Here is a 27757-nt window from a genome sequence, read left to right as displayed (position 1 = left end):
GTAAACTCCCTGAAAGGTTGTCAAGAACCTGTAAACTCCTGAAAGGTTGTCAAGAACCTGTAAACTCCCTGAAAGGTTGTCAAGAACCTGTAAACTCCCTGAAAGGTTGTCAAGAACCTGTAAACTCCCTGAAAGGTTGTCAAGAACCTGTAAACTCCCTGAAAGGTTGTCAAGAACCTGTAAACTCCCTGAAAGGTTGTCAAGAACCTGTAAACTCCCTGAAAGGTTGTCAAGAACCTGTAAACTCCCTGAAAGGTTGTCAAGAACCTGTAAACTCCCTGAAAGGTTGTCAAGAACCTGTAAACTCCCTGAAAGGTTGTCAAGAACCTGTAAACTCCATGAAAGAGTTTCATTTCCCCCAAAAACCTAAACCAACAATAGCTCTGCAGGAAAATCTGGCTAATGAGATTAGAGAAACAAGATGATGGAATAGTGATTTTTTTAATGTCATTATGACCAAACATGCCACCATGGCCACTGACCAGACTCTGCCTCTCCTTAAGTCACCCACAACCCAATGACAACAGGCTGTCAATCATTCAACACCCAACAAACAACATTAGTGCCACACTCCATACAGCTGTATTTTCAAACAGACAGGGAAATGCCACCAGAGGAGAGTAATCTAGAGACGAGGAGAATTGTCTCCGGTTTGCCAGTTTCCTTGATCACACACACTGTGATGTGTTTTGTATGCGTTTGTGCCAAACACTCAAGAAACACTTGAAATTCAAATATTTAACGCTACGTTAAAGTAACAAAAGTTAAGGAACAAAGACACTGGGAATTAGCATGGTGGGAAAATCACTCCCGTTATACTACTGTTTCACAGTGAAGTGTGTCACACCTTGTGAAGTAAAACAAAAGTTAAACAGAAGGATACATTTTGGGGTTTTCCCCAGCAAGCTGGGCATGGCAGCCAGTCAGCATGTGACATCAGTGTGACATCGACATGGCATAAAGAAACAGGATGGTAAAACAGAAAAATGATGACTACACAAGGATGAATAGATGAGGGTGACTACATGACACAAGGATGAATAGATGAGGGTGACTACATGACACAAGGATGAAGATGAGGCTGACTACATGACACAAGGAAAGGATGAATAGATGAGGCTGACTACATGACACAAGGATGAATAGATGAGGGTGACTACATGACACAAGGATGAATAGATGAGGGTGACTACATGACACAAGGATGAATAGATGAGGGTGACTACATGACACAAGGATGAATAGATGAGGGTGACTACATGACACAAGGATGAATAGATGAGGGTGACTACATGACACAAGGATGAATAGATGAGGGTGACTACATGACACAAGGATGAATAGATGAGGGTGACTACATGACACAAGGATGAATAGGTGAGGCTGACTACATGACACAAGGATGAATAGATGAGGCTGACTACATGACACAAGGATGCATAGATGAGGCTGACTACATGACACAAGGATGAATAGATGAGGGTGACTACATGACACAAGGATGAATAGATGAGGGTGACTACATGACACAAGGATGAATAGATGAGGCTGACTACATGACACAAGGATGAATAGATGAGGCTGACTACATTACATTTTACATTTACATTTAAGTCATTTAGCAGACGCTCTTATCCAGAGCGACTTACATGACACAAGGATGAATAGATGAGGGTGACGACATGACACAAGGATGAATAGATGAGGGTGACTACATGACACAAGGATGAATAGATGAGGGTGACTACATGACACAAGGATGAATAGATGAGGCTGACTACATGACACAAGGATGCATAGATGAGGCTGACTACATGACACAAGGATGAATAGATGAGGGTGACTACATGACACAAGGATGAATAGATGAGGGTGACTACATGACACAAGGATGAATAGATGAGGGTGACTACATGACACAAGGATGAATGGATGAGGCTGACTACATGACACAAGGATGAATAGATGAGGCTGACTACATTACATTTCACATTTACATTTAAGTCATTTAGCAGACGCTCTTATCCAGAGCGACTTACATGACACAAGGATGAATAGATGAGGGTGACTACATGACACAAGGATGAATAGATGAGGGTGACTACATGACACAAGGATGAATAGATGAGGGTGACTACATGACACAAGGATGAATAGATGAGGGTAACTACATGACATACGGATGAATAGACTCGGGAGAGCACTGAAGACGCCAGGTTCACTGAATGGTTTGTAAAGGGTTTTATTAGCAAAATAAGGGAATAAGTGTACAAAGGCTCCCCGTCTGTTGGAGAACACACAGACAGCTGTGGCTGGTTAAAGACCATAACCATGTGTTTGTTCCCCATTCATTTTTACTTTGCTTTACAATTGTGATTCTGCAGTGATCGCAGAGACCAAGTCCCCGAAATCTCCTTAAATAAATCTTAAAATATATAGTAAAATATTACTCCGGTTTAGCTGATCTGAAATTCCACAGCATAACGTAAGCTCCTTGACCTAGCTAGGGTTCATATTGGATACATATTTGATATGGTGTACTGTTAAAAACCACATCCCTTTGTCAGTATGGGACAGCCTGTGGGCGGGGCTGCGTTGGTCACCATCGAGACACACACAAACACACATTTGGACCACGGGGAATTCCGCCACTAAATTGGTTGGGAATGTGCACAAAAGATTGTTAATATCCCTCAGGAAACGTTTCACCTTTTATGTTGGAACAATTTTAGCAGGCAAAAAAATAGCAAATTGGTCAGTGACCGCAGAGAAAAGGACATGCAAAGGCACAGTACCAACAAACTGAGCTCAAATCAAATCCCTTTCCCCTAACAATTGGGGAGGGAGAAAAGGAATATTTCCACCAAAAGGCAAGCTTCCTTTTCCAGAGGGCATAAAAAAGGAACAAACTAAATAAAACAAGCTTCCTTTTCCAGAGGGCATAAAAAAGGAACAAACTAAATAAAACAAGCTTCCTTTTCCAGAGGGCATAAAAAAGGAACAAACTAAATAAAACAAGCTTCCTTTTCCAGAGGGCATAAAAAAGGAACAAACTAAATAAAACAAGCTTCCTTTTCCAGAGGGCATAAAAAAGGAACAAACTAAATAAAACAAGCTTCCTTTTCCAGAGGGCATAAAAAAGGAACAAACTAAATAAAACAAGCTTCCTTTTCCAGAGGGCATAAAAAAGGAACAAACTAAATAAAACAAGCTTCCTTTTCCAGAGGGCATAAAAAAGGAACAAACTAAATAAAACAAGCTTCCTTTTCCAGAGGGCATAAAAAAGGAACAAACTAAATAAAACAAGCTTCCTTTTCCAAACTAAATAAAACAAGCTTCCTTTTCCAGAGGGCATAAAAAAGGAACAAACTAAATAAAACAAGCTTCTTCCAAAAAAGAAAAGTGTGAAAATGATTTTACAATGACAAACATCAAACACAAATGTTTAAACACAAATTCAAAATGTTCCAAGATAAAAACATAAATAAATCCATTAAAAGTGGAATACAGTACAGCAATGGTCCATAATTGATTCTCCCCACTCAGATTCTCCTGATCTTCTCCCCGAAAATGCACATTATGCTGGTTTTTCACCGCCTAGAGAGAGAAATAGAGGAAGACACACCATTAGATCTTATTGTCTGCCTGGCAGTACAAAAGGCCGTTCCACTCAAATATCCTGAAAATATTGTTTGACCATGCCATGATCATCCCCCAAACATATTAATGAAGCAGAGCATTTAACTAAACTCCCAAATAGACTCCAGAGGGCCTTGATTTCAGATGATTAGATTTAACAAGTAGTTGATAATGAAAGGGTTAAACTGCATCTCAAATGCAGCCTGGAAGCAGCACAATTCAAACACGTCAATTGATTCTAAAACGTTTGAAGTTGGCTGCCAGTCTTCAGAAGGTAGAGATACACACGACAACAAGAGCTCCTGAGGATAACTCTCACCATCTGGGAAAGCTAGCATACTAGTTTAGCACACTGGCAATGTGGGCAACACGATGCAGCCTGCCTGAAACCGCACCTGGCTATGACTGCAACATGCTATTGTAACAGATCTCAGTGTGCTGCTAACAGTTTGGCTTCCTCCACTCTCCCTGTCCCCATACTGAGCTTGAACCAGTGATCCTCTGCGTCGCAACACACGTGACCTCCCACATTGACAACGTACCAACCGTTTGAGCGATCGAACTGGTGGTTGAGACATTTGGAGCTCGCTATGGAGTGAGCTTACGGTATGTTTGTAAGTCCTCAACACCGGCACTGTGAGCACTCATGGCAGCCACCAGTCAGACATGTGCCCACAACCATGTAGCGCCAACATCGATCCCCCAGCACTCTACACATACGGACACAAGTTCACAAGTCCGCATTGCGTGGGCAGGGCTATGTTGCACAAGGAGAAGCGATGAGAAGGGAGAGACTGATGGAGAAAGGGAACATAAAAAAGGTGGGCTCACCAGAAAACTTCCATCGATTAAATCCAGGTCTTAGAAGAGTCCACAGTCCTTCAGGTTGTTCTTGATGATGACGTCAGTGACGGCGTCGAAGACAAACTGCACGTTCTTGGTGTCTGTGGCGCAGGTGAAGTGGGTGTAGATCTCCTTGGTGTCCTTCCTCTTGTTCAGGTCCTCAAACTGACACTGGATGTAGGCCGCAGCTTCCTCGTAAGTGTTGGAGCCTGGCCGCAAGACAAGAAAACCCCCCACATTTGTAATGGTGTTCCTCATAAGGGATGAATCCCAACCTCTGCTTCAGTTATTCTCACTATGTCATGAATTGATGTTAATAGGAGACTAAGTGAGAATTGAAGAGCAAGTTAGAATTCATCCCATAGTTAAGACAGTACATATAGTTGAAGTCAGAAGTTTACATACACTTAGGTTGGAGTCATTAAAACTCCATTTTCAACCACGCCACAAATTTCTTGTTAACAAACTATAGTTTTGGCAAGTCGGTTAGGACATCTACTTTGTGCATGACACAAGTCATTGTTCTAACAATTGCTTATAGACAGATTATTTCACTGTATGAGAATTCCAGTGGGTCAGACGTTTACATACTGTGCCTTTACACAGCTTGGAAAATTTCAGAAAATTATGTCATGGCTTTAGAAGCTTCTGATAGCTTAATTGACGTCATTTGAGTCAATTGGAGGAGTACTTGTGGATGTATTTGAAGGCCTAACTTCAAACTCAGTGCCTCTTTTCTTGACATCATGGGAAAATCAAAAGAAATCAGCCAAGACTTCAGAAAAAAAAATGTGTAGACTTCCACAAGTCTGGTTTATCCTTGGGAGCAATTTCCAAACGCCTGAAGGTAACACGTTCATCTGTACAAACAATAGTACGCAAGTATAAACACCATGAGACCACATAGCCATCATACCGCTCAGGAAGGAGTTCTGTCTCCGAGAGATGAACGTACTTTGTTGCAAAAAGTACAAATCAATCCCCAGAACAACAGCAAAGGACCTTGTGAAGATGCTGGAGGAAACAGGTACAAAAGTGTTTATATCCACAGTAAAACGAGTGCTATATCGACATAACCTGAAAGGCCGCTCAGCAAGGAAGAAGCCACTGCTCCAAAACCGCCATAAAAAAGCCAGACTACGGTTTGCAACTGCACATGGGGACAAAGATTGTACTTTTTGGAGAAATGTCCTCTGGTCTGATTAAACAAAAATATAACTTTTTGTCCATAATGACCATTGTTATGTTGGAGGAAAACGGGGACGCTTGCAAGCTGAAGAACACCATCCCAACCGTGAAGCATGGCTGTGGTAGCATCATGTTGTGGGGGTGCTTTGCTGCAGGAGGGACTGGTGCACTTCAGAAAATAGAGGGCATCATGAAGCAGGAAAATTATGAGGATATATTGAAGCAACATCTCAAGACATCAGTTAGGAAGTTAAAGCTTGGTCGCAAATGGGTCTTCCAAATGGGCAATGAACCCAAGCATACTTCCAAAGTTGTGGTGAAATGCCTTAAGCACAACAAAGTCAAGGTATTGGAGTAGCCATCACAAAGCCCTGTCCTCAATCCTATAGAAAATTTGTGGGCAGAACTGAAAAAGCATGTGAGCAAGGAGGAAGCTTATTGAAGGCTACCGAAATGTTTGACCCAAGTTAAACAATTTAAAAGCAATGCTACCAAATACTAATTGAGTTTATGTACACTTCGGACCCACTGGGAATGTGATGAAAGAAATAAAAGCTGAAATAAAATCACTCTGCACTATTATTCTGACATTTCACATTCTTAAAATAAAGTGGTTATCCTAACTGACCTAAGACAGGTATTTTTTTTACGAGGATTAAATGTCAGGAATTTGGCTAAGGTGTATGTAAACTTCCGACTTCAACTGTTCACAACAAGCATATGTCATCCATACAAAATAAAATAAGAAACCAACCAAGAGACAAAAGATCAACATTTCTTATACTCCCCAGTATAGACAACACAATTACACAGGAAGTGACCACATGGGAACTGTGTTGAAATGGGATATCCTCCCTGTGGTGTTATGGAGGAACAGGTGATAGAGAAACACTATGTCCTACCTCCTGGCTTTCCGCTATTTGTGTTGTTCTCGTTGGTCTCTTTAAAAAAAGGTAGAAGTGACTAATGTCTGTTGAACGTCTCCTGTCACAACACTGATGCGGTGCAACATACCATCTGCATCTGTTCAGTAACTATATTACCGGCGCTATATGTTTATATGAGATCCTCTTTCCACTCATGGAGACATTCAGTTCTATTTGTTCAGTTGTGCAAAATGACAAAGAAATCATATAAAATGTACAGACAACTCCAGTGATAAGTCACACACTCATCACCAATCATTCAATAGACAGTCTACCATGGCTGGTTGGCTGTGTTACTGTACCTGCGTATTCTGGGTAACAGATAGTTAGAGGGCTCTTCTTGATCTTCTCCTCAAACAGGTCTTTCTTGTTAAGGAAGAGGATGATGGAGGTGTCTGTGAACCACTTGTTGTTGCAGATGGAGTCAAACAGCTTCATGCTCTCATGCATCCGGTTCTGGGGAGAGAAAACGGCAACATTGGACAATGGTTTTTGTGGGGCTTCGAACTACAGGCCTTCATTTTTTTTACCTTTAATTAACTAGGCAAGTCAGTTAAAGAAAAAATTATTATTTTCAATGACGGCCTAGGAACAGTGGGTTAACTGCCTGTTCAGGTGCAGAACGACAGATTTGTACCTTGTCAGCTCGGGGTTTGAACTTGCAACATTCCGGTTACTAGTCCAACGCTCTAACCACTAGGCTACCCTGCACTGATGTGGAAAAACGGGACAGGTGAAAGCAAACACCTGCTAGGACGTCCACCATATTGCTTTATCCTATGTTTTCAGATCAGTGCAGATGAAGGAAAGGAGTTGAGGAGAGAAAGCCTATTTAGACTATCGAGATATACTCAGAAACATGTTTGGACTCGTAGAGACAGTTTCACAGACCCAGAATGAAGCTTAGTCCAGCACTAAAATGCATGTTCAAAGTAAATATTATATTGAGAACCATTTTTTTGTTCAGGACTTGGCTGGTTTCATACAGATACACAATACCAGTCAAACGTTTGGACACACCTACTCATTCCAGAGTTTTCCTTACAAAATAATAGTGAAGACATCAAAACTATGAAATAAAACATGGAATCACGTAGTAAACAAAACAGTGTTAAACAAATCAAAACATATTTTATATTTGAGATTCTTCAAAGTAGGGACTCTTTGCTTTGACAGCTTTGCACATTCTTGGCATTCTCTCAACCAACTTCATGAGGTGTTCACCTGGAATGCGTTTCAATTAACAGGTGTGGCTTGTGAAAAGTTAATTTGTGGATTTTCTTTCCTTCTTAATGTGTTTGAACCAATCAGTTGTGACAAGGTAGGGGTGGTATACAGAAGATAGCCCTATTTGGTAAAAGACCAAATCCATTATATGGCAAGAACAGCTCAAATAAGCAAAGAGAAACAATAGACCATCATTACTTTAAGAAATGGGGGTCAGTCAATCCATAAAAGTTCAAGAAATTCGAAAGTTTCTTCAAGTGCAGTCGCAAAAACCATCAAACACTATGATGAAACTGCCACAGGAAAGGAAGGCCCAGAGTTACCTCTGCTGCAGAGGATAAGTTTATTAGAGTTACTAGCCTCAGAAATTGCAGTCCAAATAAATGCTTCACAGAGTTCAAGTAACAGACATCAACATCAACTGTTCAGAGGAGACTGTGAAATCTGGCCTTCATTGTCAAATTGCTGCAAAGAAACCACTACTAAAGGACACCAATAAGAAGAGACTTGCTTGGGCCAAGAAACACGAGCAATGGACATTAGACCGGTAGAAATCTGTCCTTTGAGCCAACAAGTGTTCAGCATATGTGGGAACTTCCTTAAAGACTGTTGGAAAAGTATTCCAAGTGAAGCTGGTTAAGAGAATGCCAAGAATGTACAAAGCTGTCATCAAGGCAAAGGGTGGCTACATTGAAGTATCTAAAATATATTTAGATTTGTTTAACTCTTTTTTTTGGTTACTACATGATTCCATGGTTTTGATGTCTTCACTGGTATTCTACAATGTAGAAAATAGTAAAAATAAAGAAACCCTTGAATGAGTAGGTGTTTCCAAACTTTTGACTGGTACTGTACATGTACACTTATTTCATGTCCATTGGTTGGACAGGAACTCACCATCTCCTCATCCTCAGCCAGCACCAGGTCATAGTCGCTGAGGGCCACACAGAAGATGATGGCAGTGACACCCTCGAAGCAGTGGATCCACTTCTTCCTCTCGGACCTCTGACCTCCAACATCAAACATCCTGAGGAGGAAGTGGAGGATAATGCACCAGACAATGTAAACGGAGCATGTTTCCATGCACGTCTCACACAAGACAAACAACTTTATTGGCCATTGGCCACTAGGGAAAACATGGGTTTAGGTGTTAGATGGTTAAACAGGCCACCAGATGGAAATGACAGAGAATACGTGCATTTGTATTTTTTTGGAGGCTTTTCTGTGTTGTGGAGAGATGGTACACAGTAGAAATGCTCAACACAGAATAAAATATTTAGAAGGGAGGGTATAATTGTTTAATATTTTTTTGTGGGGTATAAATGTATAAACTTTGTTAAATGTAATGTTTTTGTATTTTAAATAACATTCTTGTTTATACCCTTAACAATTTGCACTTTGAGCTGTATAACCCATTAATGTAACCCAAGGGAACAAGCCCTAATAATGTCACCCGCTTTGTGAGCCAGTTTCCACCCATTGGCACACAGACGGCTGTGGGGCTATAATGTACTTAGATATGGTTTGCATTGGATTGGCTCCACATAGTTCTCTGCTGAGTTGCACTGAGTGGCTTGGCTGAACAAACTGTTGAGGAAGAGCATTTTTAAAGGGCTTGATATCCGATTGGACATGGAGTGGGGGACAGACGTAATAAAACAACTAAATATGCGGTGTTGGGGAAGCGACTCTGAAAATATAGTTTACCAAGCTACCAATTACTTCACACTAAAAGAAGTAAAGCTACACTAATACTTCCATTAAGGAAAATATAATTTTCTTAACTAAAGTTACTTTTAATATGTAATTTAGCCTATTTAACACAAAAAACTGTTTCAAGTGACAATTAGGCAGGTATTATTTTTTCTTTTTGCAAAAGAAGTAGTGTGTAGTTCCAGTAGTTAGTTACACCGCTACATGGTAAAGAAGTAGAGTGTAGTTCCAGTAGTTAGCTACACCGCTACATGGTAAAGAAGTAGTGTGTAGTTCCAGTAGTTAGCTACACCGCTACATGGTAAAGAAGTAGTGTGCAGTTCCAGTAGTTAGCTTCACCACTACATGGTAAAAAAGTAGTGTGTAGTTAACTGTCTTACTATGTAGTGGTGTAGCTAACTTCAGAAAACACAACCTAGATTTGAATTTAGTAGAACTACCACCAAGTTACTGTAAAATGCAGTTCAATTACTAGTTGAACTACATGTAGTTCACTAATCCCCAACACTGGAAATATGGGTATTGACCAGTGAGCCAACCGTTCCCTTTCCTCTCTGGCATCAGCCAATGGAATTCTAGAACAGATATGATTCACTGCTGATGTCGTATGGTCAGCTGTCATCCAGGCACAATGAAACCACTGGACGAAGGACCTTTCTATGGGTTTGAGAGATTCAATAGGCACAGTAGGGAGGTAGATTGAGTAATCCTACTTAAAGTAGGGAATATGACTACACTTAAAAAGGGATTTGGAGGAAGTGCTCACTTAAAGTGGAGGTCCTTGAAGGTGAAATGTGTCTCCACAATGCCTGTGGTTTTGACTCTGGTCCTCAGGACATCCTGCTGGGTCGGGATATAGGTGGCTTGGGATATCCTGTCCAAATCGTTTAAGTAACTGGAGAATGGGGGGAGGGGGAGAGAGAAAATGTTTAGATGGGAGTCAATGCATCCAATTCACATACATCAATGGAACAATAGGACAATACGCTATTAAAATCTTGTTTGGCCATGAACCATGTCTGCTTCTATATCTTGAACTGGTTAAAACAAGTGACATTTTTCCAACTTTCCACACTATCAGTGCCCCCCAGAATGGTCCCTATAAGCCAATCTTTACAAAAATAGTCCACATAGGGCTCAGTTCTGGACTTGTCGCACACACCTGCCCCCTCCTCAACAGTAAATCTACAGTAAAACACACATCAAACACTCTACCCTGTATTACTCTTTCAAAAGATTACAGCAGCAGTAATTACACACTACTCAGCACAGGTGTTCTAACCCAAACAAGCAGAAGAGATCGGGGTCAGCAGCCTCGCTGTGGAGGCCGGTCGGCAGGCTACCTGACGCTGGTCAGTGGGTGTGGGTGTGTGTGTGTGTGTGTGTGTGTGGTAGTCCTGGCCAAAATGATTCTGGGTATTGATTTGGAAATAGCCAGCAGCTACGGCACTTGAGGCCAGAGAGCCAATCGATGACGTCTGTTCCGTTCCTCATGACACACCGCAGGGTCCGCCCCTCTGGTGACTTCATTGGCTAATGGAAAGGCTGTGGCACAATGCGGACGAAAAAATAACAACCACTTCAGAAAGAAAAACAACTGAACCGAGGGAGTTGAGCTCAAACGCTGCCCACTGACAAAGGGATTTGGACATGTTTTCTAGCTCTTCTGTCTGTGGTGTTTTGCTTCCAGGGTTTGGTAAACACAACAGCCCTGGCCAATCTGCTGTTAGACAGCAACATGAGATAAATGCTACGGTTAAGGAATCAGCAGACATGCTGCAACCTGTGTGTTACAGTCCTACTACAGGGGTGACACCCCCACACAAAACAAATATTGACAGTCTCACTCAAGGTTGAAACACCAAGCAGACTGGACTGTAGGCCGTAGAGATATACATGTCTGCCAGAGAGTGGGCGGGCATCTGTAATAAATGGACTGCTCAAGGCCTTCGGTTATTGCAGAGGAATGAGAATTAGGGAGGAAGAGGAACTGCAGGAGCTGTGTGTGTGTGTGTGTGTGTGTGTGTGTGTGTGTGTGTGTGTGTGTGTGTGTGTGTGTGTGTGTGTCAGACCAAGCTGAGCAGACTGTGTGAGCAGGACAAGGTGGTGTGTGTGTGTGTGTGTGTGTGTGTGTGTGTGTGTGTGTGTGTGTGTGTGTGTGTGTGTGTGTGTGTGTGTGTGTGTGTGTGTGTGTGACCCACTATGCTGCAGAGTCGTTGAGCTGGTACTCTCGTGAGCGGCTGAAGCAGGCCTGTACCCCTCCGTCTTTCCACAGGCGTTTGATGACCCCGGCCAGCTCCGCCGTCATGAAGCCTTCCTCTGCAGACCCCGCCAGCACAAACAGCTGTCTCGCATCATCCTGGGAGAGAGCAGTCCGTCAGCACAACCATCACTATTACCATCAAATCGTCTCAATCAGTTCCACTGTAAAAATCATCCCTACCATCATCACCATCAATAGCATTAATAATACTACCATGGCATCATCAGCATTGGGCATGTGATTGGGTGTGTTTATAGTTTTAGTCAGAAGGCTTTGATAAATGCAATCCATCATCATGATGTCTAGCCCACTCACGGCTCTGGCGGCGTCTCCAAAGTCGATCTTGAGTCGTCCCATGGCTCTGATGACAGCGATGATGGACTGGATGGTGTTGCTGTAGACCACAGCCCTGTACTGTTTACACTCCTCCTCCGAGTAGCCTGCCTCGTGGATGATCCTGAGACACGGGACGGAGGACACAACTACAGTCAACCACCATGAGGAGCAACACAACTACAGTCAGTGAGTCACCACGAGGAACACGGAGCAACACAACTACAGTCAGTGAGTCACCACGAGGAACACGGAGCAACACAACTACAGTCAGTGAGTCACCACGAGGAACACGGAGCAACACAACTACAGTCAGTGAGTCACCACGAGGAACACGGAGCAACACAACTACAGTCAGTGAGTCACCACGAGGAACACGGAGCAACACAACTACAGTCAGTGAGTCACCACGAGGAACACGGAGCAACACAACTACAGTCAGTGAGTCACCACGAGGAACACGGAGCAACACAACTACAGTCAGTGAGTCACCACGAGGAACACGGAGCAACACAACTACAGTCAGTGAGTCACCACGAGGAACACGGAGCAACACAACTAGTCAGTGAGTCACCACGAGGAACACGGAGCAACACAACTACAGTCAGTGAGTCACCACGAGGAACACGGAGCAACACAACTACAGTCAGTGAGTCACCACGAGGAACACGGAGCAACACAACTACAGTCAGTGAGTCACAACAAGAAACACGGAGCAACACAACAACAGTCAGCCAGCCAGCCACCGTGAGGAACAACACAGTCAGCCAGCCAGCCACCGTGAGGAACAACACAGTCAGCCAGCCAGCCACCGTGAGGAACAACAGTCAGCCAGCCAGCCACCGTGAGGAACAACAGTCAGCCAGCCAGTCAGCCAGCCAGCCACCGTGAGGAACAACACAGTCAGCCAGCCAGCCACCGTGAGGAACAACACAGTCAGCCAGCTAGCCAGCCACCGTGAGGAACAACACAGTCAGCCAGCCACAATGAGGAACAACAGTCAGCCAGCCACAATGAGGAACAACAGTCAGCCAGCCACCATGAGGAACAACACAGTCAGCCAGCCACCATGAGGAACAACACAGTCAGCCAGCCACCATGAGGAACAACACAGTCAGCCAGCCACCATGAGGAACATGAAGAAACACGACACAGTCAGTCAGTCACCATATGGAATATGGAGAAACACGACACAGTCAGCCAGTCACCATGAGGAACAACACAGTCAGCCAGTCACCATGAGGAACAACACAGTCAGCCAGTCACCATGAGGAACAACACAGTCAGTCAGTCACTATGAGGAACATTGAGCAACACTTTGTTTGTGAGAACATGTTCATTTTTATTAACAGCAAAAAAATAACAGAAAAATAGCAGACCAATAACCCCAAACCCCATGGCAACCTTTCCATCATAAAATGACAGGAGAAAAAACCCGAACATTGATAACAACACTATCCAGGTAACAATGTTTACAGCAACTGAATTGAATGGGGCACTAGGACAATAACAATGACTAATTTCTGAGAACTGTCCACACAGAAGGGCAAAAACAATGTTTTGTTTTGATGGTGTGGCAGATATGGCATCTGGAAGAATGGAAGAAACATACTCACTTCATCTGCTTGACTATTGTGCTCTTCCCCGACTCACCAGCACCTGAGAGAGAGAACACATTTACCAAACCAGTCAAAGCCTATAATGGAACTAATTGCAATTGTGCGATAAGAGCGATGTGTTCCGAATCTGCAGTGGAATTTCAAGCCAACACTGATCATAATGTTGATTTTCTGGTATTTTTAAATATTTTTTTATGGGATTATGGGATTACATGGGATTACACTGACGAACATACTGAGAAAGAAAAGTCAAATTGTAAAGAGCTACTCATTACAGGCCCTTATCCAACCGCATTTTAATTGGAGCGTAGTGGAGAACCCCGAGGTGGTCAAACACACTGATCATTTCCCTTCCTGTGTTTCTGTATTGACATCTCTGAACCACAGCGTTGCTCTGCAGTCGTCCGGTTGATACAGACTAGAGGTCGACCAATTATGATTTTTTTCAACGCCGATTCCGATAATTAGAGGAACAAAAAAAGCCGATACCGATTAAAATCGGCCAATTTTTAAAAAATGTATTTGTAATAATGACAATTACAACAATACTGAATTAACTTATTTTAACTTAATATAATACATCAAAATCAATTTAGCCTCAAATAAATAATGACAAATGTTCAATTTAGTTTAAATAACGCAAAAACAAAGTGTTGGATAAGAAAGTAAAAGTGCAATATGTGCCATGTAAGAAAGCTAACGTTTAAGTTCCTTGCTCAGAACATGAGAACATATGAAAGCTGGTGGTTCCTTTTAACATGAGACTTCAATATTCCAAGGTAAGAGGTTTTTAGGTTGTAGTTCATATAGTATTTATAGGACTATTTCTCTCTATACCATTTGTATTTAATTTACCTGTGACTATTGGATGTTCATATAGGCACTATAGTATTGCCAGTGTAACAGTATAGCTTCCGTCCCTCTCCGCACCCCTACCTGGGCTCGAACCAGGAACACATCGACAACAGCCACACTCGAAGCAGCGGTACCCATCGCTCCACAAAAGCTGCGGCCCTTGCAGAGCAAGGGGAATAACTACTCCAAGTCTCAGAGCGAGTGACGATTGAAATACTATGAGCGCACCCCACTAACTAGCTAGCCATTTCACATTGGTTACACCAGCCATTAGGCTTGAAGTCATAAACAGCACTGTGCTTGCGAAGAGCTGCTGGCAAAACGCACTAAAGTGCCGTTTGAATGAATGCTTACGAGCCTGCTGCTGTCTGCCATCGCTCAGTCAGACTGCTCTGTCAAATCATAGACTTAATTATAACATAACACACAGAAATACGAGTCAATAATATGGTCGAATCCGTAAATTATAATTTTGAAAACAAAACGTTTATTATTTCAGTGAAATACGGAACCGTTCTGTATTTTCATCTAACGGGTGGCATCCCTAAGTCTAAATATTCCTGTTACATTGCACAACCTTCAATGTTATGTCATAATTACGTAAAATTCTGGCAAATTAGTTCGCAATGAGCCAGGCAGCCCAAACTGTTGCATATACACTGACTCTGCGTGCAATGAACGCAAGAGAAGGGACACAATTTCACCTGGTTAATATTGCCTGCTAACCTGGATTTCTTTTAGCTAAATATGCAGGTTTAAAAATATATACTTCTGTGCATTGATTTTAAGAAAGGCATGGGTGTTTATGGTTAGGTACAGTCGTCCAACGATTGTGCCTTTTTTGCAAATGCTCTTTTGTTAAATCATCCCCCAGAGTTGCATCGATTATATGCAACGCAGGACACTCTAGATAAACTAGTAATATCATCAACCATGTGTAGCTATAACTAGTAATTATGATTGATGGATTGTTTTTTATAAGATAAGTTCATTGCTAGCTAGCAAACTTACCTTGGCTTCTACTGCATTCGTGTAACAGGCAGTCTCCTTGTGGAGTGCAACGAGAGGCAGGTGCTTATAGCGTTGGACTAGTTAACTGTAAAGTTGCAAGATTGAATCCCCGAGCTGACAAGGTGAAAATCTGTCGTTCTGCCCCTGAACGAGGCAGTTAACCCACCGTTCCTCGGCCGTCATTGAAAATAAGAATATGTTCTTAACCGACTTGCCTAGTTAAATAAAGGTATACATAAAAAATAGGCACAATCGGCACCCAAAAATACAGATTTTCGATTGTTTTGAAATCGGCCCTAATTAAATCGGCCATTACGATTAATCGGTCGACCTCTAATACAGACCCTCCCCACCGCTCCCTTTATGAGCACATTTCGACAGCAGCGCTAACTACCTACTGCAGCAGGAACCAACGACACATCCCTGGCAGCATCGCAAAAATCACTGAATGAACAGCACCATAGCAAAACTCCGTAACATTCAGAGAGTGCAGAGTGATGAGTGAGAGTGTGTGTGTGTGTGTGTGTGAGTGCGGTGAGAGTACAGTGAAGGGACAGAGGTGAATACAGCATCCTCAGTATTATTGCAAAGGCCAAATCACAGGCAGTACAGTCCTCATCATCTACATTAACAGCAGTGAAGCATGCAGCCTGCAGAAGTTCCCAGCAACCACTAACACACTATCAACACAACGCTGCTATAAACCAGTTAATAATCGGGTCATTGGGTCTTTTTTTTTTTATTAGTTAGTTGTCAGCTCTGCTATACCACCAGAAAGACAACGATACCTAGATGTAACCAGGTTGTGTCTTAAAGGGCCTATGAGCACATAGTGTTACTTCAAGATGGTACAAGCCTTCTATATTGAAATTACACATTACTGACTGATAGGCTGTGTAAACCACTCGCACGGGGACAAGAGCCAGGAGGGTGGACACTGAGCTAGCAGCGAATGAGTGAGAGGTGGAGAGGTGATTGGCAATACTCCTATGAGAAAGGCAGGGAACACAGAACAAGAGTTGCTTGGACCTGGCTGCTGCTAGGGGCTCCGTGCCTCCGTCACACTGCCATGGCAACCGGGTCCGGTACCAAAGCGCTCGCCACACGGTCACCTGAGGAGGGTTGGTGGCGGTTGTGTAGCAATGGTTCATCTCCATAGCCAGGGCATGTATTATTGATAGGAAAATGTCCCCAAAATGTACGCAATGTCCCCATAACGCATAAGTAGAGGATGGGTCATGGAGATTGACTAAGGCAGGCCCCTCCTCCTTGACATAAACCCCCCCGGTGGACGTTTCCACTCAGAGAGAGTCAGACCACTGGGAAATATGGGTTGACCCTGTAAACAAACTCATGATGTTTTCACTTGTTTCGTGGGCTTGCTAAGTCCCTTCCCATAGGGGATGCTCAGCACCGACACAAACACAGTCAGAAAAAAAGGGGAACTGTAGCCATGTCAGTCTAAACTTTACTCATTAGTATTACTTACCAATTCTATAGAAGTTCAATAGTGGAATAAGAAAGTCCCAACTCATGTTGTGTAATTACAAATGCCATTGCTATACAATAAAATGCAATTACCAAAGTAGTATATCACATTTTAATACAATGTTGTTGCTACTAGTGTGATTAAAGTTATTTACTGTTTATTCAGAACTGTACTAACACCCATTAAATTTGCCAGGAGGAAGCTATTTCTGTAACACCCAACCTTCCCATCTCACAAGAACCAGCTAGTATTGCAATACAGCAAGACAATGAGCACATGCACGCCGCACCACACACACACACACCCACACCCACACCCACACCCACACCCACATCCACACCCACACCCACACCCACACCCACACCCACACCCACACCCACACCCACACCCACACCCACACTACGTCAGGGCTTCTCGTTGTGGCAAGTGAAACTTAGGGGCCTGGAACTTTCCCTAACGCAGAAGAGAACCTGAAACCAACATGTAGAAGTGAATTCCTATGGACAAGCCTTTCTCCAGAGCTTTAGAGCATGCTGATACAGAGTGTGTGTGAGAATGTGTGTGTGTTTTAACAGTGTGCAAGCCAGGCAAGTACCTCCTACTGTTCAGCCTAATGGAATGGCTTTCACCGGAGGACAAATTGTTTTAATTACATGTCACTGCTGTGGTCCTGGCCCCAGAGAGGAGAGGACTAACATGTCTCATTGCTCAGGAGCCAAAAACTAAGAACCCCAGAGGGACTAGGAGACAGCAGACACACGTGCACTATAACACAGACACACAGCATTGGCAGCAGGTAAAGTCATCTCCCTCCTTCTGCTAAGGGCCTCGGTGCCAAGGCAGCGACACAACACAGCATTCCACTCCCTACCACACTGGCTGGCTGCCTCTCAATCTAGAATAAACATACCCTCTTTACAGGCCATTGTGTGTTCACTGAGCCCCTCCCTCTAGATATGTTTTACTGTCTGACCGACACACTTGATTTCTCAATATGGAACACAAAACCCTGCATAGGGTCAACAAAATGTATGCTAGCAAGTCATAGGAATAAGTATTGGATGATATCGCTATGGTACTGTTCCCTTATGACATTTCTTTAAGTCAGTCCAGACTGGAACGTTTGTTTGCCTAACTGACCTTGCCCTATCCTTCAACTCTAGTGATGTCATAGGGGTGTGGCCCCACCCCAGTAACTTTAAAGTCTGATTTGAGCCACATGGGCCATTAGAGAAAGCAGAGATAGAAAGGTGGACCTCATGGGCTGGGATAGACAGAGTCATGTTACCCACCCACAATTTGATACACCCATCAAAGAGCCAGACCAAAACCTCAGTGAGGCAGCTGCTTTCTGGCGGTTGGGAAACGACTGTATTTTAAGAAAAATAGTTTAGGCCTGCAAACAAAATGGACGTTTATAAAACAGTACTTCTAAAGCCCAACAACCATCCAACCCATCTCTCCTAAAAATTGCCCCAAGGTGGTTTTCCACAGAGTGAAAAGAGGACATGAATGGAATGCATGTCAACAATGAAGGAACGTTTTTCAAAGTGCTGTGGTGGGATTGGCTACAAATCAGGTCTTCATTCCAAATGACAGCTCTGTTGTATTTTAATCTTAAATTATGATTTAGTTGGAGCTTTTATATAACACTAGGGTGGGGATAATAGCTTTTGGAGTTCCTCCCACTCTCTCTCTCCCTCCCTCGCTCTCTCTGCCGGTCACGGAGTTGAGGAGGGCTTTCAATTGAGCTGAGGGGTTATCTGTCTGGGTCACTAGAAGAAACCAGGGCCTGTCCTGCCTGGGTTTCAGTTAGGCTGGCCAGGGCATACAGTCCTCTGGCCAGGCTGTCCTGGTAAACAGGGAGCGAGGGACACGGCTGAGAGGGTGCGAGAGACACGGCTGAGAGGGAGCGAGAGACACGGCTGAGAGACGGGGGACAGAGCTGAACGGGCTTACGGCTGGGCCTGGCTCACTCTCCAGGAACCACATTAGCTGCACTACATTAGCGACTTGAGCTGGCACCATCCCCCTCGCTTTTCCTCGTTACCAACGTGAGCTGTTAAGCCTCTGAGTGACTCATAAGGGAACCCAAGGAAGTTACAGTAGCATTAATTAACCAATCAGGGAGTCATGTAGCTAAATCAGCTGGATTCATCTGCCCACATCCAGACCAATGGATAATAGAATGTTTCCTCAAACTCCATGGAGGCCAATACTTTACTGGAAGAGACCAGTAACAGTAGTAGATCTAACGGGACGGTGCTGGAGAAGTGGAAGCTATTGAATTCCTCATAATTCATAAGCACTTCAGGTTACAGTAGGCCTACATGAAATCACCAGATGTGATGAATGACATGGTAAAATAGCAGATACAGTGATAACCTAGGAATTGCTTGTTTGTTTATTTGAGAGTTATAAGAGCGTCTGCTAAATGACTTAAATGTAAATGTAAATTGCTACACATTTGGTAACAGGTAATTAACCACCATGTGTTGAACTATTTGATGTACAAGAAAGACAGTTTCCTATCAAACATCCAGGAAATACAAGTGGAAGCATTAGTACTGTAAAATAAAGGCCTACCCGTAATGCTTTACATAACATGTTACATAGAACACCTACAGAATCCTCGCGACACCAACGTGGTTGGGTTTAGTCAGCCTAATATAGACAAGATGTTGCTTGTACAGACTTGACAGCATACACCCAAACATTCATAGCACTCCCCATACAAATGATTGTTCCTGACAGCAGGATGTTGGTATACTCTGCTGACAGACTGCGCATTATGCTGTGTGTGTGTGTGTGTGTGTGTGTGTGTGTTATTAGCCGCATGTACAGGATACACATGGTATGCACTGGCCAATTAAATGCTTACATGCATCTGGACAACGCAACAATTGTTTTATGCGTGCGTGCGTCCTACCGTATGCCACCCCCAATGAAGTCCACAGCACAGACATGGACAGGGTCCGCCCATCAACGCCACACAATGTAAAACACGGACGCTTGATGGTTGGTGTCCTTGAAGTGATTTAGTAGTAAATATTCATCACCGTTTCTGGAGGTGCTGCCTGTGCCGATGCACGCACCATCAGCATCACTGATATGGCTGTGACCTCTTGACCAGGATGTAATTAAACAAAGTATGTTTAGAGGGGCGGCTAGGAGGCAGATGAGAGGAATTGAGACTTGTGATAGAAGTAAAGTAACTGAAGAGACTAATATCTAATCAAACAGCAACCAAACATATTTTTCCTCTCCATGAGTACACCTTCTCAATTCATAATGAGTGTTAGGGTTTAGACCTGATCTAGAACATTCCTTCCTGTTGCTCCTCTATTAGCATATCTCACGGTCATCTGACAAGGCTGCGTGTGTTACCTGGTTACCAACCTGAATGGCTGACACAGGAAGCAGGTCAGGGTGCCAACGTGCAAACAAGTTTCAATGTCACGCGCACAAGTACAGTGAAATGCCCTTCTTGTAAACTAACAAGCTGACCTTGTGTTTCAAAATAAATTGACACGTACATATGAACTTGGTTAGATTTTTGACGTGCTGCAAGTCCCACCTCTCCCATATCCTCATTGGTTTTTAGGAGCATATAGCCATGTGGGTGATTGAAAGAGGAACTGCAGTCCGCACTCCAGTCAGTGGTGGTAATACACCTTAAAGTTTGTTGCCAACTGACAAAGTCCGACGACATATTACTATTAGGAATAAGGTGACAAGGCATCAGGAGATATGATTAAAAAAAGTAGCAGCAGCATAAATGATGATTGTATGCAAGTGTGTGTGCGCGTGTGTAGTTCATATAAATGTGTCTGCGTTGGAGTGTTAGTGTGCGTGCAAAGTCCTATGAGCGTGCATAGACAGGGTCAACTCATTTAGTCTGTGTATCCATTCTGTTAACCATTTAGCAGTCTTATGGCTTGAGGATAGAAACTCTTCAGGAGCCTGTTGGTGTCAGACTCGATGCACCGGCACCACATGCCATGCGGAAGCAGAGAAAACAGTCTATGGCTTGGGTGGCTGGAGTAATGATTTTCCGGGCCTTCGAGTCACACCGCCTGCTATAGAGATTCTGGATGGCAGGAAGCTCGGCCTTTTTGATGTACTGGGCTGTCCGCACCACCCTCTGTAGTGCCAAGCAATCGAGGGCGGTGCCATTGCCATACCAAGCAGTGACACCTGCATTGCTTGCTGTTTGGGGTTTTAGGCTGGGTTTCTGTACAGCACTTTGAGATATCAGCTGATGTACGAAGGGCTATATAAATAAATTTGATTTGACACAGTCAGTCAAAATGCTCTCAATTAGAGGTCGACCGATTATGATTTGTCAACGCTGGTGCCGATTATTGGAGGACCAAAAAAGCCGATACCGATTAATCGGCCGGTTTTTAAAAATTATTTATTTGTAATAATGACAATTACAACAAAACTGAATGAACACTTATTTTAACTTAATATAATACATCAATAAAATCAATTTAGCCTCAAATAAATAATGAAACGTGTTCAATTTGGTTTAAATAATGGAAAAACAAAGTGTTGGGAGAAGAAAGTAAAAGTGCAATATATGCCATGTAAGAAAGCTAACGTTTAAATTCCTTGCTCAGAACATGAGAACATATGGAAGCTAGTGGTTCCATTTAACATGAATCTTCAATATTCCCAGGTAAGAAGTTTTAGGTTGTAGTTATTATAGGAATTATAGGACTATTTCCCTCTATACCATTTGTATTTCATTAACCTTTGACTATTGGATGTTCTTATAGGCACTTTAGTATTGCCAGTGTAACAGTATAGCTTCTGTCCCTCCCCTAGCTCCTCCCTGGGCTCGAACTAGGAACACAACGACAATAGCCACCCTCGAAGCAGCGTTACCCATGCAGAGCAAGGGAAACAACCACTCCAAGGCTCAGACCGGGTGACGTTTGAAAAGCTATTAGCGCGTGCTAACTAGCTAGCCATTTCACATCGGTTACACCAGCCTCATCTCAGGAGTTGATAGGCTTGAAGTCATAAACAGAGCAATGCTTGAAGCACAACGAAGAGCTGCTGGCAAAATGCCCGAAAGTGCTGTTTGAATGAATGTTTACTCGCCTGCTTCTGCCTACCACCGCTCAGTCAGATACTTGTATGCTTAGTCAGATTATATGCAACACAGGACATGCTAGATAATATCTAGTAATATCATCAACCATGTGTATTTAACTAGTGATTATGATTGATTGACTGTGTTTTATAAGATAAGTTTAATGCTTGCTAGCAACGTACCTTGGCTTACTACATTTGCATAACAGGCAGTCTCCTTGTGGAGTGCAACGAGAGAGAGGCAGGTCGTTATTGCGTTGGACTAGTTAACTCTTAAGGTTGCAAGATGGAATCCCCCGAGCTGACAAGGTGAAAATCTGTCGCTCTGTGCCTGAACAAGGCAGTTAACCCACCGTTCCTAGGCCGTCAATGTGTTCTTAACTGACTTGCCTAGTTAAATAAAGATTAAATAAAGGTGTAAAAAAATGTATATATTTCAAAAAACAAAAAAATTGGGTGTCCAAAAAGACAGATTTCCGATTGTTATGAAAACTTGAAATCGGCCCTAGTTAAACGGCCATTCAGATGAATCGGTCGACATCTACTCTCAATGGTGCAGCTGTAGAACTTTGAGGGCCTATGCCAAACCTTTTCAACTTCCTGATGTTGAGGGAGAGGTTGTTATCCTTGCACCACACTGCCAGGTCACTGACCTCCTACCTGTAGGCTGTCTCCTCATTGCCGGTGATCAGGCCTACCACAGTCATGTCATCTGCAAACTTGGTGTTAGAGTCGTGAGTGGCCACGCAGTCGTGGGTGAACAGGGACTACAGGAGGGGACTATAAACAGGCCCCTGTGGGGCCCACGTGTTGAGGGTGAGCGTGGCAGCCCGGGGTCAGTCCGTCAGGGCCTTTTAAATTGACTGATTTTCTCATATTAACTGTAACTCAGTGAAATCTTAAATTGTTGCATTTCTATTTTTGTTCAATGTATTAATAAGAAAAAGAAAGTCTCTCCCAATATGATAATACCTATACAACACATCTCCTATGCATAGAGTTGATCAGGCTGTTGATTGTGGCCTGTGGAATGTTGTCCCACTCCTCTTCAGTGGCTGTGTGAAGTTGCTGGATATTTTGTATGAACTGGAACACGCGGTCGTCCGTACGCGATCCAGTGCATCCCAAACATGCTCAATTGGTGATTATGTCCGGTGAGTATGCAGTCCATGGTAAAACTGGGACATTTTCAGCTTCCAGGAATTGTGTACAGATCATTGCCACATGGGTCTGTGTATTATCATGTGATGGTGGCAGATGAATGACAACAATGGGCCTCAGGATCTCGTCACAGTTTCTCTGTGCATTCAAATTGTCATTGATAAAAGGTAATTGTGTTTGTTGTCCGTAAGCTTAGGCCTGCCCATACCATAACCCCACCATGGGGCCCTCTGTTCAAAACATTGCCATCAGCAAACCGCTCACCCACACAATGCTATACACGCTGTCTGCCATCTGCCCGGAACAGTTGAAACTGGGATTCATCCATGAAGAGCACACCAGTGCCAGTGGCCATGAAAGGTGAGCATCTGCCCACTGAAGTCAGTTACAAGGCCAAACTGCAGTCAGGTCAAGTGGTGAGAATGACAAGCATGCAGAGGAGCTTTCCTGAGACGGTTTCTGACAGTTTGGGCAGAAATTATTGTGTTGTACAAACCCACCGTTTCATCAGCTGTCCAGGTGGCTGGTCTCAGACTACCTCGCAGGTGAAGAAGCCAGATGTGGAGGGCCTGGGCTGCCATGGTTACACATGGCCTGCGGTTATGAGGCCGGTTGGATGTACTGCCAAATTATCTAAAACTGTTGGAGGCAGCTTATGGTAGAGAAATTAACAAATTCTCTGGCAACAGCTCTGGTGGACATTCCTGCAGTCAAGCATGCCAATTGCACACTCCCTCAAAAGTTGAGACATCTGTGAGATTGTGTTGTGTGACAAAACTGTACATTTTAGAGTGTCCTTTTATTGTCCCCTGCACAAGATGTACCTGTGTAGTGATCGTGTTGTTTAATACAGCTTATTGATATGCCACACCTGTCAGATGGATGGATTGTCTTGACAAAGGAGAAATACTCACTAATGTGGATTTAGTTTTAGAGAAATATTTTAGAGAAAAGCTTTACATGTTGTGTTTATATTTTTGTTCTGTATATGATACTGGGAGAGACCATTTTCAAAAGAGTTCAAAATATTGGATGTCACAGGTCTGGGATTGACTTTACACAAACTTTATAATTTCACTCAGAGGAATATTTGGAGACCTAAATCGCAGCCTGCAGTCATAGTACTTGACCAGACTTGCTTCGAATCAGTTTTATCATTCATAGCAACACAAATGAATGTAGCCTAGGCTCTCAACAAAAAGGAAGAGGTTTATACCATATAACCATACAAACCTCCGAAGTGCCTAATTGCTATTATAAACTGATTTCCAACGTAATTAGAACAGTAAAAATAAATGTTTCGTCATACCCGTGGTCAGCCAATCAGCATTCAGTGGTCTAACCACCCAGTTTATAAATGGTAAATATCAACATGTAAAACCAGAATAAAATAGCAGAAAAACAGAACAGGGTTAATGTCCTCGCCAAAAGCTTTCATAGCACTGACAGGCCTACAGTTATACAGGCAGGCCTACAGTTATACTGGCAGGCCTACAGTTATACAGGCAGGCCTACAGTTATACAGGCAGGCCTACAGTTATACAGGCAGGCCTACAGTTATACAGGCAGGCCTACAGTTATACAGGCAGGCCTACAGTTATACAGGCAGGCCTACAGTTATACAGGCAGGCCTACAGTTATACAGGCAGGCCTACAGTTATACAGGCAGGCCTACAGTTATACAGGCAGGCCTACAGTTATACAGGCAGGCCTACAGTTATACAGGCAGGCCTACAGTTATACTGACAGGCCTACAGTTATACAGACAGGCCTACAGTTATACAGGCAGGCCTACAGTTATACAGGCAGGCCTACAGTTATACTGACAGGCCTACAGTTATACTGACAGGCCTACAGTTATACTGACAGGCCTACAGTTATACTGACAGGCCTACAGTTATACTGACAGGCCTACAGTTATACTGACAGGCCTACAGTTATACTGACAGGCCTACAGTTATACAGACAGGCCTACATTTATACTGACAGGCCTACAGTTATACTGTATTACCCGCATTAATAGAGAAGACACATCCAGTCCTTTCATAGCCATCTACTGACAGGCCTACAGTTATACTGTATTACCCGTATTAATAGAGAAGACACATCCAGTCCTTGTGACCAATATTCAACATGAAAATATGATATGACATGTGTGTCAACCCTAGAGCTCTCTTCCCCAATGGAATGGATGGTAGAGCAGGATTTCAAAAACAATCACTAGTTTCTGTCCAGGGAAATGGGCTCGTTTGTTTGTCAATGGAATGTCCACGGTTTTAATTGATTTTAGGCAAAACATATTGTGCAGTAGGCTACGCTCAGGGATAAGTCCATCCACTATTCCAGCAACCAATGAGGGTAGCGGTAAGAAAGAACCTCAAGTTTAATTTAGACCTCTTTATCCAAGCAATGGTGGAATCATAAACAGCCGACGTATATGCCTGAAGTAGCAAAAAAGGTGATTAAGTCTCAAACAAAAATGTTTTGAACATAGTAGTATAGCACTTGCAATTCTTTATTCCAACAGTTTCTGGGCCAATTACCAAATTGATAACATCATATGCACTCAGCTGGACTTGGCATTCAAACACAATGCTGCTGACAGGAGACAAGGTGTGAAATACTGGGAGGATTAAACCAATGCATATGGCCCATAGAAACCATTTGTGTTGCTGAAGAAGCGTAACAAAAGGGGTACTTTGTTGCAACTGCCTGTATGGGTGGTGACACACCGAAGGCTGGACCTGATGAGCCAGCCTGGACAACAACCGTTGTTCTGCCTATATGTTCAATCGGAAATGATTCTTCAACTTTTGTTAATTAGGCAATCCACTGTAGCCAATGTGCTTTGTGATTTCAAGGTAGTCTACGCAAAAGTTGACAGTGTTTTAAATTTGATGACGACAACTTGTCTGCTATGCGGAATTGTATGAAATCGTGCAATAATTCTCAATTCAAATTGTTGCCATTATATGTATGCATACCAATTGTTTATCACTGTAAATAGTGCGTTTGACATTTAGTTACAATGTCGCAATCGCATATAATATTGCAGTCATTGAAGTTCACGGATAACCATTGTTTCGTCCCACAATGTTTCACGTTGCGGGACGAAGCAAGGACAACCACTTCCCTTACCGAGGAGCAGTAGCTTGACCTCTCTTGCGGCTTTCTCCCCGTCGTCCCGCAAATTCCTGTCGATCATTTTACTGCGCTCCACCGCCGCTTTATCGTCCGTGCTCAGGGTACACCCCATCCTCAAGCAAATCCTCCGGACCCAAGTGATGCAAAAATATCAAATATATACAGTAACAACATGCAAGGGATAAAAAGCGACCCAGTGCTCCCGAGACCCACACACGCCCTTGTGTGAAAGCTATCGGGTCGCTTGGATTTACACTTTTATTAAATTTTTTTTAAAGGACCAGGAGTGTGCTTCTCCAGTCCACTATATTCCTATACTTTCAGTCAGTGTAAGCTATTTCTCTCGTCGTGGCATAAATAGTTTTAATTGAAAACAGTTCCACCGCGAATTTCTCTGTCTCAGGGCGTCCGTCTTTCACTGCCACAGTGAGCTCTGCTCATTCAGCTACAATTACCACCAGCTGGCTACACGAATACTTCCTGTTTTCTTTTCTCTGTCAAAATACCAGACTGACCTTGAGTCAATATATTGTGGTCTTTGGCCTAATACTGTAATTGACACTTGATATCCCCCGAGAACACAATGTACTGTACTTCACTGTTTTCTTTTCTGTGTATAAAATATTCTAGGGTACACTGGGGCCATCTCACTTCTGACACAGATCTAGCTAAACCAAGGCAAACACACTATTCACCCCCAAGAGAGACCTCAAGAGATATAGCATACGGTTATTATTAGGCTACTAGGGTGTTATAATATATTTTCATCATCAAGCCATGAGGGTTACAGTACAAATATAATGAATTAAAACGTTTTTAATTCCCAGAATAAAACAACATCAAAAGGGTATGCAACACCTGAGTTGTAGTTGTATTTCTGCCACCTGGTGGTTTTATAGAGAAAAGACATCTCCATGGACAGACCCCATCTCCACCTGATAGAGATACCATATGAATAGAATGCATCACAGGAGACTGCTGAGGGGAGGATGACTCATAACAACGGCGGGAATGGAGTGAGTGTAATACACGTTTGATACCATTCCATTTCTTTCCAGCCAGGCATGCAGGGAACATTTCCAGCATGCCTTTTACATAACATTTTACTTTCAAATGGGGATGTTTAGGAGGACATGCAAAATAATTGTTTCCTATAAACAGATTTCCCTTTGTGACCACAGATACAGGCCAGGTGCTGAGGAGAGTAGAAGAGGTAGATACAGAATTGTAATGTGGTATGAGA

At 43.1% G+C, this 27757-nt stretch overlaps 1 protein-coding gene across 1 annotated transcript; it reads right to left on the bottom strand.

The window, feature by feature from the left end:
- Positions 1–2226: 2226 nt before the first annotated feature.
- LOC123994437 (guanine nucleotide-binding protein G(i) subunit alpha-1) lies at positions 2227–26993 on the bottom strand. Its single transcript, XM_046297005.1, has 9 exons — positions 26509–26993; positions 13749–13791; positions 12115–12256; positions 11738–11895; positions 10303–10431; positions 8721–8850; positions 6899–7052; positions 4471–4691; positions 2227–3597 (listed from the first exon to the last, which is right to left on the bottom strand). Exons 1-8 carry the CDS (start codon positions 26624–26626, stop codon positions 4501–4503), a joined length of 1065 nt encoding a protein of 354 aa, XP_046152961.1. The 5' UTR covers positions 26627–26993; the 3' UTR covers positions 2227–3597; positions 4471–4500.
- Positions 26994–27757: the final 764 nt, after the last annotated feature.

This window comes from Oncorhynchus gorbuscha, linkage group LG14 (genome assembly GCF_021184085.1).
Source record: "Oncorhynchus gorbuscha isolate QuinsamMale2020 ecotype Even-year linkage group LG14, OgorEven_v1.0, whole genome shotgun sequence".
Lineage (NCBI taxonomy): Eukaryota > Metazoa > Chordata > Actinopteri > Salmoniformes > Salmonidae > Oncorhynchus > Oncorhynchus gorbuscha.
The sequence above is the reverse complement of the archived record's forward strand: the minus strand, read 5'-3'. Positions and strand labels throughout refer to the sequence as shown.